Here is a 19,492-nt window from a genome sequence, read left to right as displayed (position 1 = left end):
GTAGATGTCTTATAAGGGTGACTTTTGTTCAGGGAGGAGAACACCCCCATTAAATTACAGAGGGATTTGAATATCCAGCATTGGAATATGGGACGGGATGACAGAGTGCTGTAGTGTTCCCTTATTTTTAATTCTGATTATACATTATTGTTTTGTATGTAAAAAGTGAGAACATCTACTTATGTATAGGTTAACCTAGACAGGACTTTATTAAAATGCTCTCTTTAAAAAAAAATTAGGTACAGAAATGACTTCTTGAAAATCCGTTCCTTTTATTGATTTTATTAATGTTGCATAGAAATATAAAGTTTCACACACCATACTTTTACTAACAAATGTAAATAAGAACAAATTACTTTTGAACAATTAAAATAACCAAATATTGATGATTTTCAATAAAGTATATTTTGAAATAATTTTGAAGCCATGAAAGACTAAAATTCGCTTTATGCTAAAATAAATCATATTCTCTCATAATGTAATTATTTATTTTTCTTAAAAAAGGAACCACCCAATAAGAGTTTAATTCACTAGGAAATTTTCAGCATTTCTCAATGCAATAGAGTGTTTCTACTATACTTCCTGGCATCATTCCTTTCCTTAGCACTTATCTTCACACTGGAAGAGGTGAACCAGGTGATTATGCCCCCTGTGGGGGCTGGTTCTGCCTCTGAACAGTGACTTGGCATGACAATTAGGTTCAAAATTACCTACATTTACCCTAAAGATTTCTTCAGAGCTGTCAGTCTTCCTGAAACTTCCTAAAACTACCCTAGCAAATACTTTTTCCTTTCTGCAAATACTGTTACTCAAACCACTGTATTTACCCCATTCTGAGCTTTCCATTCTCTGTTAACAATTTCTCAGGTGCTCATGAAGTTTTAAAGGACAAGACTCCTCTCAGAAGCACATACTACTCAGAAGCTCAAAGCAAATTAGGTTAGTTTACAATCCTTGCTACAGGACAGAAAATGAGGATTGAGTAAGTAATTTTCCTCATTTGAAAAGGAGAAAACAAGTACAAAAAGAGATTGAGTGATTTTTTAACAATCCTCTACATTTATACTTGTACTTTAAGGATTAAAATGTAGCATATAGTCTGATGCTCAAAACCAACTCTTTTTGAGAACAGACATCATTTTACAAACAAAGACACTGAGTCTCAGAGATTTGAGTCACTGTCTAAGGTAGTACAAATAGCAATCTATATTATTAGAACTTGAACTCAGGCTGGCTGTAGTGGCTCAGGCCTATAATCCCAGTGCTTTGGGAAGCCAAGGCAGGATTCAAAAGCAGCCTGGCCAATATAGCAAAAATCTGTCTCTACAAAGTATATTTTAAAAAATAGCCAGGTATGGTGGCACAACCTTCTAGTCCCAGCTACTTGGGAGGCTGGGGCAGGAGGATCACTTGAGCTCAGGAGGCTGAGGCTGTAGTAAGCAATGATCATGCCACTGGACTCCAGCATGGGTGACCGTGAGACCCCTGTCTCTAAAAATAATAGAACTTGAACTCAAGTCCTTTGATTCCCAGCACACAGAGCCTTTCCTTGCCACATCACAGTGCCTCTTGCTAACTTGAACATGGTGAGGAGCAGTGCAGCAGTCTGTATACCATCAACCAAAACTTGACTCAGTGGATGCTATGTAGATGCAAGAAAGTCTGAGTAAAATGAATCCTATTGTCTTGAAAGAGGAATCCATGTATCATTTTCAATGTTGTCCTAGATAATCCTGATGTGCTTGATAAATAACAGCTGGTATGTGAATAACCATACAATTGCCATAATTATAAACAGAATTACAAATGATAATAGACTGGGGACAAACTACTAAGCAGTATGTTGAATATTAAAATGGTACATATGGGAATCTATATTATTCAACCTTCCAAAATGCATATTAAAGAACAATCTTGGTTAAAATATCAATACAAAATGATTTTAAGATTCTGATTTCTTAAAATAAATTTTCCAATTTTATTGTTTAAAAATATTAAAAAATGATTTATTATATCGGCCAGGTGCAGTGGCTCACGCCTGTAATCCCAGCACTTTGGGAGGCCAAGATGGGTGGATCAGGAGGTCAGGAGATCGAGACCATCCTGGCTAACACGGTGAAACCCAGTCTCTACTAAAAATACAAAAAGTTAGCTGGGCATGGTGGCAGGCACCTGTAGTCCCAGCTACTCGGGAGGCTGAGGCAGGAGAATAGCGTGAACCCAGGAGGCGGAGCTTGCAGTGAGCTGAGATTGCACCACTGCACTCCAGCCGGGGCGACAGAGTGAGACTCCCTCTCAAAAAAAAAAAAAAAAAAAAAGATTTCTTATATCATAAATTTTTTTCACTATAAAAGTTGAGTTTTCTCTTGGAAAACCAACAACTTGCTAGTAGCTTCCTTTTAAGCATATTTTGGTTATTAGAAGGCCTTCACTGCAGGAGTAATCTTGCGGAAGAATTTATGACCTTGGGAATTTGTATTTTCAAAAATATAACCTGGAGGAGAGGGGTAACTTGCTTTGCAAATTTCCTGTATTTTTGGTGTGTACTCTATAGAGTACATGGTCACATCATCAAATGGAACAGAACTCTTAAAAGCAATATTTAAAGGTTTGCAACTCTCTGTTGGAATCAATTTGTGTGGCACATAGTGAGATCTGAAAGTGCTCAAACCATCAAATTTTCCAGATGGGTTGGGAATCTGCTGCTTCTTAATAACTCCTTGACGACAATTTTCCCATGCTGGAAAATCTTCCTTCATGGTGCTTTTTCTTTGGAAAGGAAAATTGTTACTTCTTCTATGAGAAACTGGCCTGATGGGAAGTATACGGTTGGCCTGATACGGAACATAGTCAAGATGGCTTGTGCTGTTTAATAGCATGCTACCTGTAGGTGGCACATACTCTGGCACTTTCTTGACCTCAGGTGGTGGGATTTCCCATGGTTGAAAACATTCACGGAATTCAGTGCTTCCTTCAAACCGAGCATTCTGGGTTACTCTGGTGTGTACAGGTCTGCAGATTTTTGCAGTTTCACCAATAAGACCCTGAAAGTCATACCGGTGAGTTGTGAGATCCTCAAAGCGTTGCTCAGTTGGTTTGTAAACTTCTTTTGGCCTTTCAAACTTGAGTTCAAGCTGATGAGGTATATAATCAAGGCGATGACTTGTAATGCCATTAAAAGGGGCTGTAGAACGTTTGACCACAGAGGAGGGTTTAAAGCTTTGCCCACTTTGCCTAGGCTTTATCTCCTGAGGAACAAAGTCATCCTGAAATGTAGTTGAATTTCCAAATTTCACAGTAGGGAGTTGATAAGTTTGTTCTGGCTTATAAAGTTCACTTTTATGAAGGTCCCAAGCTCTATAATCATCTTGAAAATTAAAACAAAGCAAAAACATTTTTAAATGCTGAAGGAAACCATCTTCTAAAAATCATAACTGATTTCTCTCATTGCCAAACATCTTTCCATTTCCTTTAGAAATCTAAACAATAGTATCAGAATACAGTTTCTCTGATTCCTTTCAGATTTGTTCTTTTTCTTCATTTCCACCTTCCTCTACCCATCTCCTCACTTTAATACATATAACTTTCCACTTTCAGATTCATCTGATTACATAACAAAGGAAAGGCACATCTGAACCTGATTGCTGATAGTTCTTGAAAGCCAAAAGGACTGTGTTGTAGGTGAGGACAGAGTTTAGGAGATTATGGTTGAATTCCTAGGAAGTGGTTGGGATTTTAAGTACAACTCACAAAATGCTAAGGTATGTCTAAAATCCAGGGCTTGAAATAAAATCAAGTGCCCTCATGTGTGGGCAAAAGTAATACAGATATTACTCCTTGCTTTGGAGAGAATCATCAAAGGAGAGAAAGTTTTAATTCTGGTATACTCTAGGAAGCTACAGAAAGAACTCCTTGGGTAAAGATACAGGGTAACATGTGCTATCCCAGAAAGATCTCTTGGCTTCAACTTTCCCTCATGAAAAGGACTTTAAGGCATTCCCAAAAGATAGAGGGCCATCTAGAGGCCATAGGCCTTAACTGAATGCCCTCAAAGGTGTTTGAAATTGTAGAATTTGAAGTGACCGTCAGAGCAAAGATCTAGGGTTTGGAAGTTAAATAACCTTAAGCCTACTTCCTGCAGTTTACCTAGACTGTGGAGCATTTTGGGTCACTCTGGTGTCTACAGAGTGATGACTTGTAATACCATTGCAAGTTGGTAATGGTACACTTCACTAAAACCGAAATGTTTATATTTCAACTAAGGATTATTTGTGTTTTCTATCTCTACATGAGGAAGATAGTAAGCTAGGGAATACCAAAGAATTGACTTCACCCCAAAATATGTATTTCTAAATACTAAAAATTAATTTACAAAAGATAGAAATTTATTATGCAAGATAACGTACTAAAATCTGGATTAAAGTCTATGCAATATTTACAGGAAAGGTCAAACCTTGAAAACTTATTATGTGGATATCTTTGAAGAGATAAAATGCTTATCCATTTCTGCCCAAATGGCCGAGTTTTGGACTAAATGATCAAATTACTGATGTTTGGATGAGAGAGGGCACCTGACTCAAAAATAGGTGACCTTTAGGCTAGCAGAGACCTTGAAGACAAACTGACAGAAAAGATGAGCTAGATCAAGCATTCTTATTCTTGTAAACCTAAAATTGAAAATAATGAGTGAGATAGAAATGGGAGAATTGAAAAGGATGCCAGGAGGTAGAGCTGAAGAGCCATGGAAAGCTGAAGTTACATTCAAAACAGACCTGTAAAGAAACAGAAAAGGTAACTAGGCAGCGGCGGCCAGTTAGTAAAGTGGCAATCAGAGCAGATGAGTGAAGGCAAGTGAAGGTGCTGTGAGAGAAATCGTGTAGCTCATTGCGGAGATGAAGGGAAAAGTTCTTCCTTCAAGCTCCCTGGGCACCTGATAGTTTTCCATTTTCAGTTCACATGAAGCTTTACTGGAGTCTTTTTTTCTCGAGGTACCATGAGGGAATCTCTCTTCTTTGCAAACTAAAGTATAAAAGTATAACACTATTTTTCACTAAAAGGATTCACAGATGTTATTGAAGGTTTATAGTTTCCACACAATCATATAAGGAGAATTCTTGCTGTCAAATAAGAGAAAAAAGATTTTCATTACAAGAGAGTTAACAGAAGAGAATATTTCTCTCTCACCAAACCAGCTTTGGTTTTCAAAATGGAAGCAAGAATTTGGACACTGAGAGATGGATGTAATAGCGTACAATAGTATGAATGTAAGTTCTAGATAATTGCAGAACATTGATCTTCTCCCTATAAATATACTTATGCTCATATGCCTGGAATATTTCTCTGTTCTGGAATATTTATTGATAACATTCTAGCAATACCTTTAAAACATCATAATCTTTATCATTTGTTTTTAGTCTTTTATTATACTTATGGAAAAAAACAAGAAAACAAACAATGCTGTCCACATCTAACAATATAGTCTGGTTATGCGGCAGCTCCACTATTACCCTTGTTAGACATTTCCTCAGCTCACTTTTTAGTGAGCTAAAATCTATTTAGAAAGTTTATTCTCTTCTGAACAGTTTTAAGTCCAAGAATTGTCTGCATGCACTTGCACACTATTTGTATACACAGCGCCAACCCCACTTTAATATAGTGAGCTATTCTAGGTTCTTCTTTGAGGACAAAAGTCTTGAGTTGCTTATGCTAGTACTTTTTCCTGGTACTTGGGACTGCTCCCTGTGGTGTTTTATGGTACCAACGAATTGGAAACTACTTTTAGAAAGTCAGAGGACATCATCCTGGGTCTCAGCTTTTTCAATCTACATATCACCACTCTACTCCCAGGTTTTAATACTACCTGTATGCTGGCGACTCCCAAACTTGAATCTCTACTTCAGACCTCCCCTCAAACACCAAACCACATATTTATCTGCCTACTAGACATCTTTATTTGGATGTCCCTCAGATAAATGAAAACTTAGCATGCCCCAGTTGATTATCTCACTCAGACTCACGTTCTGCAGAAAATAACATTGTCAACAAAATTTCTATTATGAATTTGGCATCAGGCTAAGGTTCTGTTTAATTAATTGACTTTCTCTACCTCATTTCCTTCTCTCCTTTTCAAGTAGTTTTCAAATACTGTTGATATTACCTTCTAAATATTAATTTCTTCCTTCTTGAAGCAAACATGGAATGAATGGCAACCAGATAAAATTGTCGCAAATTAGAAAAAGAAAAAAGAAGAGGCCACAATGTAAAATAAACATCTATAAGGTTTGTAGTGCTACTCTCTTTCATTCTTGATATTTGTAATTGGTGTATTCTCTCTTTTGGTTCATTAACTTATTATCTTTTAAAAGAACCAATTTTTGGTTTCATTTTTTATCTCTATTGTTTTTTGTTTTTTTGTTTTCAAATTAATTGATTGCTGCTGTTATCCTTGTATATTTCCTTCTACTTTGCTTTGGATTTAATTTGCTGTTATTTTTCTAGTTTCATATAATAAAGGTTAAGGCTATTAAGACTTTCTTTTCTAATATGAACCTTAAATGCTATAAATTTTCCTCAAAGCATTGCTTTAGAGGCATCTCTCAGATTTTGATATACTATATTTTCATTTTCATTAAATTCAAAATATTTTCTAATTTCTTTTACTTTTGCTTAAAACAATTTGTTATTTAGAAATTTGCTGTTTAATTTCCAAATATTTGGTGATTTTTCCACTTTTTTTCTATTATTGATGTCTAATTCAATTCTGTCATGATCAAAAACACACATTGCATGATTTCAATTATTTTATATTTGTTAAGGTTTGTTTTATGACTCCAAATATAGTTTATCTGAATGAACGTTTCATGTGCACTTGAAAAGAATGTGTATTCTGTTATTGTTGGCAGAAGTGCTTTACAAATGTCAATTTGGACAACATTGTTGATAGTGTTGTTCAGGTCTTTATATCCTTATCCTTTCCTATGTTCTAATAGATTACTTAAAGACAGTGAAGTCTCCAACTACAAATGCATATTTTTACATTTCTTATGTTAGTACTGTAAGTTTTTGCTTTGAGTATTTGAAGATCAAGTGTTAAGGGCATACACATTTAGAATCTTGTGTTTGGAAAATGGAAGGTGAGTGTGTGGTGGTTTCTCTGTTGTCCCTGTCCAGCTTCAGTCTTAGGCAGGCCCTATGCCCCTGTGTCTCAGAAGCAGGGCTCTCTCAGTGCACCTGCCCCTTCACTTGATGTAGTAGGTCTCTAATTGTTGGTCCTGAGACAGTTTCCTGTTCTTTCTTCATGTTCAAGGTTTAGTTTTATTTTGCTTCTTGTTGTTGTTTTTCCTTTATCTTTCATCAAGTTGCAATACATCTTCACTTATTCATTGGGGCTGTCACAGTGATGCCTCTCCTGCAGTGGATTAATACTTTCGTTCTGTAGGTTAAAGGCATTCAAATGGAGCTTCCTGCTTTTTTTCTTTTGCAACAACAACAATTATTCTCTCCATGCCTGCACTACAAAGTAAACTTTCTGTGGTCTCCAACCTCTTTTCCAATCTTTCTGATGATCACACAGTGAACATCCATAGGGAAGTGTCTATGAGTGGTTTTGAACTCCCCCTTTAGTGTCTGACGTTCTCAGAGCTTCTATACTCTCACAGTAGCTCACACTCAAGTCTTTAGCAATTAGTTAAAGATGTAAATGAATTATTTTATCCACTTGTGTAACAGCTAGTCTCATTCCATGCCCTGCTTTGGGTGAAACAGTGCTTGCCTCCTGTCTCAACTGGGTGGAAGTTGTTTTTCCTTAATGTCAGGCTAATTGGTTAACCTGTGATCTCAGCTTTCTAAAGGATTCATACACATTTATGATTTTGTAGATTATCTGGCTTTTTCTTATTGTTATGTTGGGGTCATAATCTTTCCGACTTTCTGCATCCCACACAGAATCTGAAAATGCTGGATTTCTGTATGGTGAGGTTTAAAATTACACCTTCAATTCTACAAATTCAATTTCCTTTATAGATATAGGGTTATTTTTACTTTTTATTTCTTCTTGGGTTACTTTTGGTGAATTGTATTTTTCAAAAAATTTATCAATTTTATGTAAGTTGTAAATTACTGGCATATTTTTAAGAATATATCTTTTTAATGTGTGAAAAATCAATCTTTGAATTTTAATCACAATATTTTGTTCATTTACACTTAATATAACGATCCAGCTGGGCTTAAGTTGACTGTATTGCTATTTGCTTTTGATTTTTCCCTTCTTTGTTCCCATGCCCCTTATTTCCTGCCTTCTTTTGTATTAATAAATGGAATTTTTATTATTCCACTTTACTATTAGAATTTTATCTTTCTATGTTTTAAAAATAAAAATGAATTTTTGACTTGGTATGAGATTTTTCTGGCTCAAACTTAAATGGATATTTTTACCACTTCTAGAATGGAATAACCTGTAAGCAATTTAATTCTATTTAACTCCTCTTGCCTTTTGTACTACTGTTCTAACATATTTTACTTTTAAATTTGTGTAAAAACATAATATAGTAATTTTGACTTTAAGTTGTCAAATTCTTTTATTTTTACCCACATTATTTACCCTTTCTGTGTGCTTCATTCCTTCCTGCATTTCATGCTTCTATCTGGAATAAGTTTCCTTTTAACTGAACAATTTCAATACTTTTTGTAGTAGGTATCTCACTTTTTTTTTTTTTGTCTGAAAACATTTTTACTTTGCTTTAATTTTTCAAGGCTATTTTTACTAGATATACAATTCTCAGATTTTCTGGCTTCAAAATTCTAGATCTTTCTTGCACCTTTAGCACTTTTAAAGTGTCATTTCATTATCATTTAACTTCCATAGTTTCTATTGAAAAGTCACATGTCATTCTGTTTAAAAGTCAGATATAACTTTTTCTTTTTGTAGATAATGTATAGTTTTTCACTTGCTACTTTTAAAACTTTATCTTTACTTGGTTTTCCCAAGTTTGACAATAGTTGTCTAGGGTGGCTTCCTATGTGTTTGTTTTGGAGTTTGCCGAGCTTCTTGAATCTGTGGGCTGATTCTTTCATCAGTTTTGGAAAAGTCTTGACCATTATCTCTTCAAATATTTCCTGGTTCTTCATAGGCCTCATAACATTTTACTATATGCTGGATGTTGTGTATAAGAGAATCATAAAAACTAAAATCAATGTTATTTCAACAGGAGACAATTTGCTCTTTCCTATGTTAGAATACAGGGCAGATCACCTCATTCTTACCAGACTCTGAGCTAGATCAGTGCTCAATGGCATCTTTAGTTAGACATAGTCTTACTCTAGTTTCAAATGTCTCAAGAACAAGATTGAGGTGTGTCTGTAGTAAGGACCTCATCCTAGTGGAACTCTCTCTTAAGAATTTACTCCCAAATAAGACTGTGGGATATTCCTGTGGGATTTTTCTGGTCCAGCCTCTCAGCACACCATACCCCCTCCCCTACAAACATTCAATGAATGTCTCACATTGAAAACCAGCCATGTATCTGGGGCTCTTCTAGATTTCAATTAGTCCTACCAGCCCACATTCAAGTGTTTCACTGCTTTCTCTTTCCCCTACTAGAGTTTCTCTGCTTATGCCAAGCTCAATCCTCAGCATAGGCCTAGACTTGACAATTGTTCCCGGAGAAGTAAATGGCTGGCCATATCAACTCACTGAGGAAGGGCTCCTATCTCTCTGAAATTTTAGTTTTTTGCTTCTATAGCTGTCTGGTGCCCTTAAAAGAAGATTTTTTAAAATCTATACTTATGTCAAGCCCCTCAGCCTGGCAATCAAGGTTCTTCCCAAACTGATCTCAATCTACCTTTATAGAATTATACCCCAATCTCTCATCCCTGAAAACTTCTGTTCCTCACCATGTCTACTGAATAACTGTTTTATTTTTCTGGTTCTATGATTTTTTACTCATTTCATACCAGTTTTTAGAATATCCCTCCTCTTTCTATATATCAATACTTACTAATCTCTGATGCATTCCCAGCCTGGCCTGAAGTGATAACTTACCAAGTATAAATCCTTGAAGTGCTGCTTTTTCCACTAATTTTCCAGTGAATTATGGCTTCCCCTGATGATATCTCATATTTATTTATAGTATGGCAATTTCATTTTTCATGCTATTGTTTTTCTATATTCTCAATTATAAAGTTTCTTTTTATATAGTCCATATTTTATTTTTAAATGAAAATTGTATTTAAGATTCACATGGTGTTTTATATATACACACACAGTAAAATGATTACTAAAGTGAAAAACATATCCATCTCCTCACAGCAACCTTTGTGTGTGCATGTGTGTGCATGTGTGCGTGTGTGTGTGGTGTGACTACGTGTAATCTACCAGTATACAGTATGTTATTAACTAGAGTCACGATGCTGTACATTAGATCTCTAGATTTATTCATCCTATACAACTTCAACTTCATACCTCTTGACCAATATTTCCCCATTTCCCCCACTTCCCCGGCCCTGGTAATCATCATTCTATCCTGTGCTTCTATGTATTCAACTCTTTTAGATTTATACATCATTATTATGTATATTATTACATAATACATGATGGAATATATGTGTACTATATATATATTCAGACATACATTTACACATCACATTTATTCATTCATTGATTGATGCACATTTAGGTTGTTTCTTACCTAGGTTATTGTGAATAATGCTGCAATAAATAAGAGTGCAGATATTTCTTCAAGATACTGATTTCATTTCCTTTGGGTATACACCAGAGGGGAAGTTGTTGGATTATATGAAAGTTCCATTTTTAATTTTTGAGAAAACGTCATATTGTTTTCCATATGGTTATACCAATTTACATTCCCACCAACAGTGTACAAGGATTCCTTTTTCTCCACATCCTCACTAACACTTGTAATCTTTTATCTTTTCTATAACAGACATCCTAACAAGCGTGAGATAATATCTCACTGTGGTTTTGATTTGCATTTATCTGGTGATTGGTGATGTTGAGTACCTTTTCATATATCTATTGACCATTTGTATGTCTTCTTTGGAAAAATGTTTACTCCGGTACATTGGTCAATTTTTAATCCACTTTTATTTTTTTCTTTTTGCTATTAAGTTGGGTAAGTTCCTTATTTTTTTTGAATATTGACCCCTTATGTGATACATGGTCTGCTCATATTTTCTACCAATTCGTAAGTTGCATTTTTCTTTTGTTGATTGTTTGCTTGCTGTACAGACACTTTTTAATTTGGTGTAATCCATTCATCTATTTTGGTTTTTGTTGCCTGTGTTTTCAGAGTCATATCCAAAAAACCACCGGCAAGGTCAAAGTCAAGGAAATTCCCCATGTTTTCTTCTAGGAATTTTATGGTTTCAGGTCTTGTATTTAAGTCTTCAATTCACTTTGAATTGGTTTTTGTGTATGGAATAAGAAAAGACTCCAATTTCATTCTTTCACATGTGGATATTCAGTTTTCCCAATACCATTTATTTCATTTATTTTAATTTCAGATTCAGGGATTATATGTGAAGTTTTGTTACTTGGGCATATTATGTGATGCTGAAGTTTAGCCTTCTAATGATTCCATCATCCAGTTAGTGAACACAGTACCCAACAGGTAGTTGTTCAACCTTTGCATCTTCCTCTCCCTCTCCCCTTTTGGAATCTCCAGTGTTTATTGTTTCCATCTTTGTGTCCATGTATACCTAAAGTTTAGCTCCCACTTACAAATATGAACATGCAGTATTTGGTTTTCTGTTTCTGTGTTAAACTACTTAGAATAATGACCTCCAGTTGTATCCTTGTTCTTGCAAATTACATGATTTCATTTTATATGGCTGCGTGGTATTCCATGGTGTATATATACTGCATTTCCTTCATCTGATCCACCATTGATGGTCACCTGGGTTGATTCTGTGTCTTTGCTATTGTGAAAAGTGCGACAATGAAGGTACAAGTGCAGATAGAACGATTTATTTTCCTTTGGGTATATACCCAGTATTGGGATTGTTTGGCTGAATGCCATTCTAACTGGTATGAGATGGTATCTCACTGTGGCTTTCATCTGATTAGTGATGTTGAGAATTTTTTCATGTGTTTGTTGGCCACTTGTATGTTTTCTTTTGAGAAGTGTCTTTTCATGTCCTTTGCCCACCTTTTATTTTTTCTTGTTCATTATTTAACTTCCTTATAGATTCTGGATATAAGCCCTTTGTTGGATACACAGCTTGTGAATATTTTCTCCTACTATGAAGCTTGTTTGTTACTCTGTTGATAGTTTCTCTTCCTGTGCAGAAGCTCTTTAGTTTAATTAAGTCCCATTTTGTACATTTTCATTGCATTTGCTTTTGAGCACTTAACATATAAATTCTTTGCCTACAGCAATGTCTAGAAGAGTATTTCCTAGGTTTTCTTTTAGGATTTTTATAGTTTGAGGTCTTACATTTGAGCTTTTAATCCATCTTGAGTTAATTTTTGTATATGGTGAGAAGCAGGCGTCCAGTTTCATCCTTCTGCATATGGTTACCCAGTTTTTCCAGCATCATTTATGGATATAGGGAGTCCTTTCCCCGTTGTTAATTTTTGCCAGTTTTGTTGACAATCAGGTGGTCATAGGTGTCTGGATTAATTTCAGGGGTCTCCATTCTGTTCCATTGGTCTATGTGTCTATTTTTGTACCAGTACCATGCTGTTTTGGTTACTGTAGCTTTGTAGTATAGTTTGAAGCTGGGAGATGTAATGCCTCTGGCTTTATTCTTTGTGTTTAGGATTGCCTTGGCTACTCGGGCTCTTTTTGGGTTCTATATAAATTTTAGAACAGTTTTTCTCTAATTCTGTAAAAAAAAGTGATATTGATAATTTGGTAGATTGCTTTGGGTAGTATGACATTTTAATGATATTAAACCTTCCTATCCATGATCACGGAATGCTTTTCCATTTGTGTAGTCTTCTTTCTCCTTGTAGAGATCTTTTGCCTCCTTGGTTAGATGCCCAGGTACTGTGAGTGTGTGTGGCTACTGTAAATGGGATTATGTTCTTGATTTGGTTCTCAGCTTGAATATTTATGGTGTATAGAAATGCTACTGATTTTTTGTGCATTGATTTTGTATCCTGAGACTTTGCTGAAGTTGTTTATTAGGTCTAGGAGTCTTTTGGCAGGATCTTTAGGGTTTCTTAGGTACAAATTATACTGTCAGCCAAGAGAGATAATTTGACTTCCTCTTTTTCTATTTGGATGCCTTTTCTTTCTCTTGCTTGATTGCTTTGGCTAGCACTTCCAATACTATGTTGAATATGAGTGATAAGAGTGGGCATCCTTGTCTTGTTCCAGTTCTCAAAGGGAATGCTTCCAGTTTTTGGTCCATTCCGTATGATGTTGGCTGTGGGTTTCTCATAGATGGCTCTTATTATTTTGAGGTATGTTCCTTCAGTGCCTAGTTTGTTAAGAGTTTTTATCATGAAGGGATATTGTATTTTATCAAATGCTTTTTCTGCATCTATTGAGATGATAATATGATTTTTGTTTTTAATTCTATTTATGTGGTGAATCATATTTATTGATTTGCATATGTTGGACCATCCTTGCATCCCAGGAATAAAACCCACTTGACTGTGATGAATTAACTTTTTGATGTGCTGCTGGATTTGGTGTGCTAGTATTTTTTGAGGATTTTTTCATTTGTGTGTTCAATGTCATTTTCTTTTTTGTGTTTTTGTCAGATTTTGGTATCAGAACCATACTAGTTTCATAGAATGAGGCAGAGAGGAGTCCCTCTTCCTCCATTTTTTGGAATACTTTCAGTAGGATTGGTACCAGCTGTTCTTTGTATGTCTGGTAGAATTCAGCAGTGAATGAACACATTTGGTCCAGGGTTGGGTTTTTTTTTTTTTTTTTTTTCTTTTGGTTGGTAGGTTTCTTACTGCTGATTCAATTTCCTTACTCGTTACTGATCTGTTCAGGATTTCTGTTTATTCCTGATTCAATCTTGGGAATCTGTGTTTCCAGGAATTTATCCATTTCCTCTAGACTTTCTAGTTTGTGAACATAGAGATGTTCATAATATTCTCTGAGGATCTGTTGTGTTTCTGGGGGATCAGTTGTGATGTCACTTTTGATTGTGCTTATTTGGAGGTCTTTTTTTGTTAATCTGGCTAGTGGTCTATCAATCTTGTTTATCTTTTCAAAAAACTTTTTGCTTCATTGATCCTTTGTATGGTTTGGGGGTCTCAATTTCATTCAGTTCTGCTCTGATTTTAATTATTTCTTCTGCTAGCTTTGGGTTTAGTTTGTTTTTATTTTGCTAGTACTTTTGGTTGCAAGGTTAGGTTGTTAATTTGAGATATTTCTGTCTTTTTGATGTAGGCATTTAGCACTCGAAACTTTCCTCTTAACCTTGCTTTTGCCACATCCCAGTAGTTCTGGTACGTTGTGTCTCTATTTTCATTTATTTCAAATGCTTTTTTTTTTTTTTTTGAGATGGAGTCTTGCACTCTTTCCCAGGCTAGAGTGCAGTGGTGCAATCTCGGCTCACTGCAACCTCTGCCTCCCAGGTTCTAGTGAGTCTCCTGCCTCAGTCTCCCAAGTAGCTGGGATTACAGGCACCCGACACCATGCCCAACTACTTTTCTGTATTTTTAGTAGATATGCAGTTTCACCATGTTGGCCAGGCTGGTCTCAAACTCCTGACCTTGTGATTTGCCAACTCTGGCCTCCCAAAGTGCTGAGATTACAGGCATGAGCCAGCGTGCCTGGCCTCAAATACTTTTTAAATTTCTGCCTTAATTTCATTGTTTACCCAAAAGTCAGTCAGGAGCAAGTTGTTTAGTTTCCATGTATTTGTGTGGTTTTTTTTTTTTTTAATTCTCCCCTTCCTTCTTTTTTTTTATTTTACTTTAAGTTCTAGGGTACATGTGCACAATGTGCACGTTTGTTACATATATATACATGTGCCATGTTGGTGTGCTGCACCCATTAATTCATCATTTACATTAGGTATATCTCCCAATGCTATCCCTCCCCCCACCCCCTCCCCACTATAGGACCTGGTGTGTGATGCTCCCCTTCCGGTGTCCAAGGGATTTCATTGTTCAATTCCCACCTATGAGTGAGAACATGCGGTGTTTGGTTTTCTGTTCTTGTGATAGTTTGCTGAGAATGATGGTTTCCAGCTGCATCCATGTCCCTACAAAGGACACAAACTCATCCTTTTTTATGGCTGGAGAGTATTCCATGGTGTATATGTGCCACATTTTCTTAATCCAGTCTGTCACTGATGGACATTTGGGTTGATTCCAAGTCTTTGCTATTGTGAATAGTGCCACAATAAACATATGTGTGCATGTGTCTTTATAGCAGCATGACTTATAATCCTTTGGGTATATCCCCAATAATGGGATGGCTGGGTCAAATGGTATTTCTTGTTCTAGATCCTTGAGGAATCGTCACACAGTTTTCCACAATTGTTGAATTAGTTTACAGTCCCACCAACAGTGTAAAAGTGTTCCTATTTCTCCACATCCTCTCCAGCACCTGTTGTTTCCTTATTTTTTAATGATTGTCATTCTAACTGGTGTGAGATGGTATCTCATTGTGGTTTTGATTTGTATTTCTCTGATGGCAAATGATGATGAGCATTTTTTCATGTGTCTGTTGGCTGTATGAATGTCTTCTTTTGAGAAGTGTCTATTCATATCCTTTGCCCACTTTTTGATGGGGTTGTTTTTTTCTTGTAAATTTGATTGAGTTCTTTATAGGTTCTGGATATTAGCCCTTTGTCAGATGAGTAGATTGCAAAAATTTTCTCCCATTCTGTAGGTTGCCTGTTCACTCTGATGGTAGTTTCTTTTGCTGTGCAGAAGCTCTTTAGTTTAATTAGATCCCATTTGTCAATTTTGGCTTTTGTTGCTGTTGCTTTTGGTGTTTTAGACATGAAGTCCTTGTCTATGCCTATGTCCTGAATGGTATTACCTAGGTTTTCTTCTAGGGTTTTTATGGTTTTAAGTCTAACATTTAAGTCTCTAATCCATCTTGAATTAATTTTCGTATAAGGAGTAAGGAAAGGATCCAGTTTCAGCTTTCTACTTATGGCTAGCCAGTTTTCCCAGAACCATTTATTAAATAGGGAATCCTTTCCCCATTTCTTGTTTCTCTCAGGTTTGTCAAAGATCAGATGGCTGTAGATGTGTGGTATTATTTCTGAGGACTCTGTTCTGTTCCACTGGTCTATATCTCTGTTTTGGTACCAGTACCATGCTGTTTTGGTTACTGTAGCCTTGTAGTATAGTTTGAAGTCAGGTAGCGTGATGCCTCCAGCTTTATTCTTTTGGCTTAGGATTGTCTTGGCAATGCGGAGTCGTTTTTGGTTTCATATGAACTTTAAAGCAGTTTTTTCCAATTCTGTGAAGAAAGTCATTGGTAGCTTAATGGGGATGGCATTGAATCTATAAATTACCTTGGGCAGTATGGCCATTTTCACAATATTGATTCTTCCTATCCATGAGCATGGTATGTTCTTCCATTTGTTTGTGTCCTCTTTTATTTTCTGAGCAGTGGTTTGTAGTTCTCCTTGAAGAGGTCCATTACATCCCTTGTAAGTTGGATTCCTAGGTATTTTATTCTCTTTTTTTTTTTGAGACAGAGTCTCGCTCTGTCGCCCAGGCTGGAGTGCAGTGGCGCAATCTCGGCTCACTGCAAGCTCCGCCTCCCGGGTTCACGCCATTCTCCTGCCTCAGCCTCCCGAGTAGCTGGGACTACAGGCGCCCACCCCTGCGCCCGGCTAATTTTTTCTATTTTTAGTAGAGACGGGGTTTCACCATGGTCTCGATCTCCTGACCTTGTGATCCGCCCACCTCGGCCTCCCAAAGTGCTGGGATTACAGGCGTGAGCCACCATGCCCGGCCTATTTTATTCTCTTTGAAGCTATTGTGAATCGGAGTTCATTCATAATTTGGCTCTCTATTTGTCTGTTACTGGTGTATAAGAATGCTTGTGATTTTTGCACATTGATTTTGTATCCTGAGACTTTGCTGAAGTTGCTTATCAGCTTAAGGAGATTTTGGGCTGAGACAATGGGGTTTTAGATTTCCTCTTGGTACTGATTTCTATTTTTATTCTACTGTGGTCTGAGAAGATGCTTTGTATTATTTCAATGTTTTTCAATTTATTGAGACTTGCATTATGACTGAGAATGTGGTCAAACTTAGGGTATGTTCCATGTGCAAATGAGAAGAATGTATATTCTGGGATTGTTAGGTGGAGTATTCTGTAGATGTCTATTAGGTCCAATTGGTCAAGTGTTGAATTTAAATCCAGAATTTCTCAGTTTTCTGTTTTCATGATCTGTCTAATGCTGTCAGTGGGGTGTTGAAGTCTCTTACTGTTTTTGTGTGACTGTCAAAGTCTTTTCTTAAGTAGAAACATTTGTTTTTTAAATCTGAGTGCATATATAATACATTCAGGATAGTTAGGTGTTCTCATTGAATTCCACTCTTTATTATTATGTAATTAATGCCCTTCTTTGCCCCTTTCTACTGTTGTTGGTTTAAAGTCAATTTTATCTGATACAAAAACAACAACTCCTGTTTTTTTTGTTTTCTATTTGTGTGGTAGATCTTTCTCCATCTTCTACTTTGAGCCTATGGGTGTCACTGCATGTGAGATGGTCTCTCAAAGATAGCAGAAGGATGGGTGTTTTTTGTTTTGTTTTGTTTTGTTTTTTTAACCCAGTTTGCCACTCTGGGTCTTTTAAGTAGAGCATTTAGGCCATTTACATTCAAGATTAATATTAATATGTGGGGGCTGGGCATGGTGGCTCACGCCTGTAATCCCAACACTTTGGGAGGCTGAGGCGGGTGGATCACCTGAAGTCAGGAGTTCAAGACCAGCCTGACCAATATGGTAAAACTGTGTCTCTACTAAAAATACAAAAATTAGCTAGGCATGGTGGCGGGTGCCTGTAGTCCCAGCTACTCGGGAGGCTGAACCAGGAGAATTGCTTGAACCTGGGAGGCAGAGGTTGCAGTTAGCTGAGATCGTGCCACTGCACTCCAGCTTGGGTGACAGACCAAGACTCCATCTCAACAATCTATTTATCTATCTATGTAGATATACATATGTGGGGTTTTGTCTCTGTCATACATAGTGTTAGCTAGTTGCTTTGTAATCTCAATTGTGTAGCTGCTTCATAGGGTCTGTGGCCCATGTGCATGCAAGCCAACACCATTTATTGAAAAGACTACTGCTTCTCCACTGTGTATTCTTGGCACCCTTGTCAAAAATTAGCTGGCTGTAATATGCTTGGGCTTATTCTGGGTTTTCTATTCTGTTTCATTGATCTATACGTCTATTTTTATGCCAGTACTATGTATTATTTTGGTTACTATAGTTTTGTAATATAATTTGAAATCACGAAGTGTGATGCCTGAAACTTGCCCTTCTTTCTCAAGATTGCTTTGGCTAATCAGGGTCTTTTGTGACTCCACATGAATTTTAGAATCATTTTTTCTATTTCTGTGAAAAATGCCATTGGAAATTTGATAGAGATTTCATTGATTCTATTGATTGCTTTGGATCATATGAACATTTCAACAATATCAATTCTTCCAATCCATGAACACAGGATATCTTTCCATTTACTTACGTCTTCTTCAATGTCTTTCATCAATGTTTTATAGTTTTTAATGTATGGATCTTTTACCTCCTTGGCTATCAATCGTAAAGTTTCTAAATGACAACAAATATGCAACAATCCAGATCTCTGTATTCCCTACAATGTCTAGCATAGAGCAGGGTAATCTCTATAACATGTTTATCAAATCAAATAATGACCTATTTTATGATCTACATTTTAATATAAACAAATTTCTAAGTTGAGACTGCTGGGGGAAAAAACATTTTTGTTGAGGAGTCACCAGTTTCATAATGCCACACCTCCAGAATCTAAATGTTATCCTGTTTACCATTTTGCATGATCTTTTTTTTTTTCTCATATCCCATTTCTTCCTTGCCTCCTGTCTAACTCTGAGAGGACAGTGAGAGTATCTTCCCATTGTGACTTCTCTTCAGCTGCAGAATTGTCCTTAAATAGGTTATCTACAAAACCTGCAGTACAATCATACAGAGTGTGGAAGTACAGCCTTGGCCCTTAGAATTTTTGCTGTCTCATGCCTGAAAACCTGAAATACAAAATATCATCTTTGCTGACTAAGAAAGTTCAGTAGAGAGAATACCAGAGGAACTCAAAATTCCTTATCCTTGAACTATAACCATAGGAGCAGAAGAATGAGAATCTACAGGAAACCCAAGTCATGGAAAGCTACTAGTGTTGGTGTAAATGTGTGTGTGCGTTGTGTATACGTGTTCCCAGCATCAGGGGACATCAGTATTACTGATATATTTCTTATGGATCTTGTAGAAAAAAAAGAAAATCTTACTATGGTTGTATAAAAGACCAAATATAGTGGCTTACGCCTGTAATCCCAACA

General features: G+C 36.4%; 1 protein-coding gene across 4 annotated transcripts in view; it reads right to left on the bottom strand.

Moving 5' to 3' along the window:
• Positions 1-19,492, bottom strand: part of LOC102142266 (stabilizer of axonemal microtubules 2) — a 52,808-nt gene that overhangs the window by 16,607 nt on the left and 16,709 nt on the right. For 3 of the 4 annotated variants that reach the window (XM_045397409.2, XM_005560287.4, XM_045397410.3), the window contains one exon: positions 253-3,367. The exons of the other annotated variant lie outside the window; for it this stretch is intronic. In XM_045397409.2, coding sequence (XP_045253344.2) covers positions 2,418-3,367 — 950 coding nt within the window. In that variant the 3' untranslated portion in view covers positions 253-2,417. Of the gene's footprint in view, positions 1-252; positions 3,368-19,492 lie in introns of those variants that run through there. 4 annotated transcript variants of the gene reach the window in all.

Source organism: Macaca fascicularis, chromosome 7 (assembly GCF_037993035.2).
Source record: "Macaca fascicularis isolate 582-1 chromosome 7, T2T-MFA8v1.1".
NCBI classification, from domain to species: domain Eukaryota; kingdom Metazoa; phylum Chordata; class Mammalia; order Primates; family Cercopithecidae; genus Macaca; species Macaca fascicularis.
Note: the sequence above shows the minus strand (reverse complement) of the source record. Positions and strands in the feature narration are given on the sequence as shown.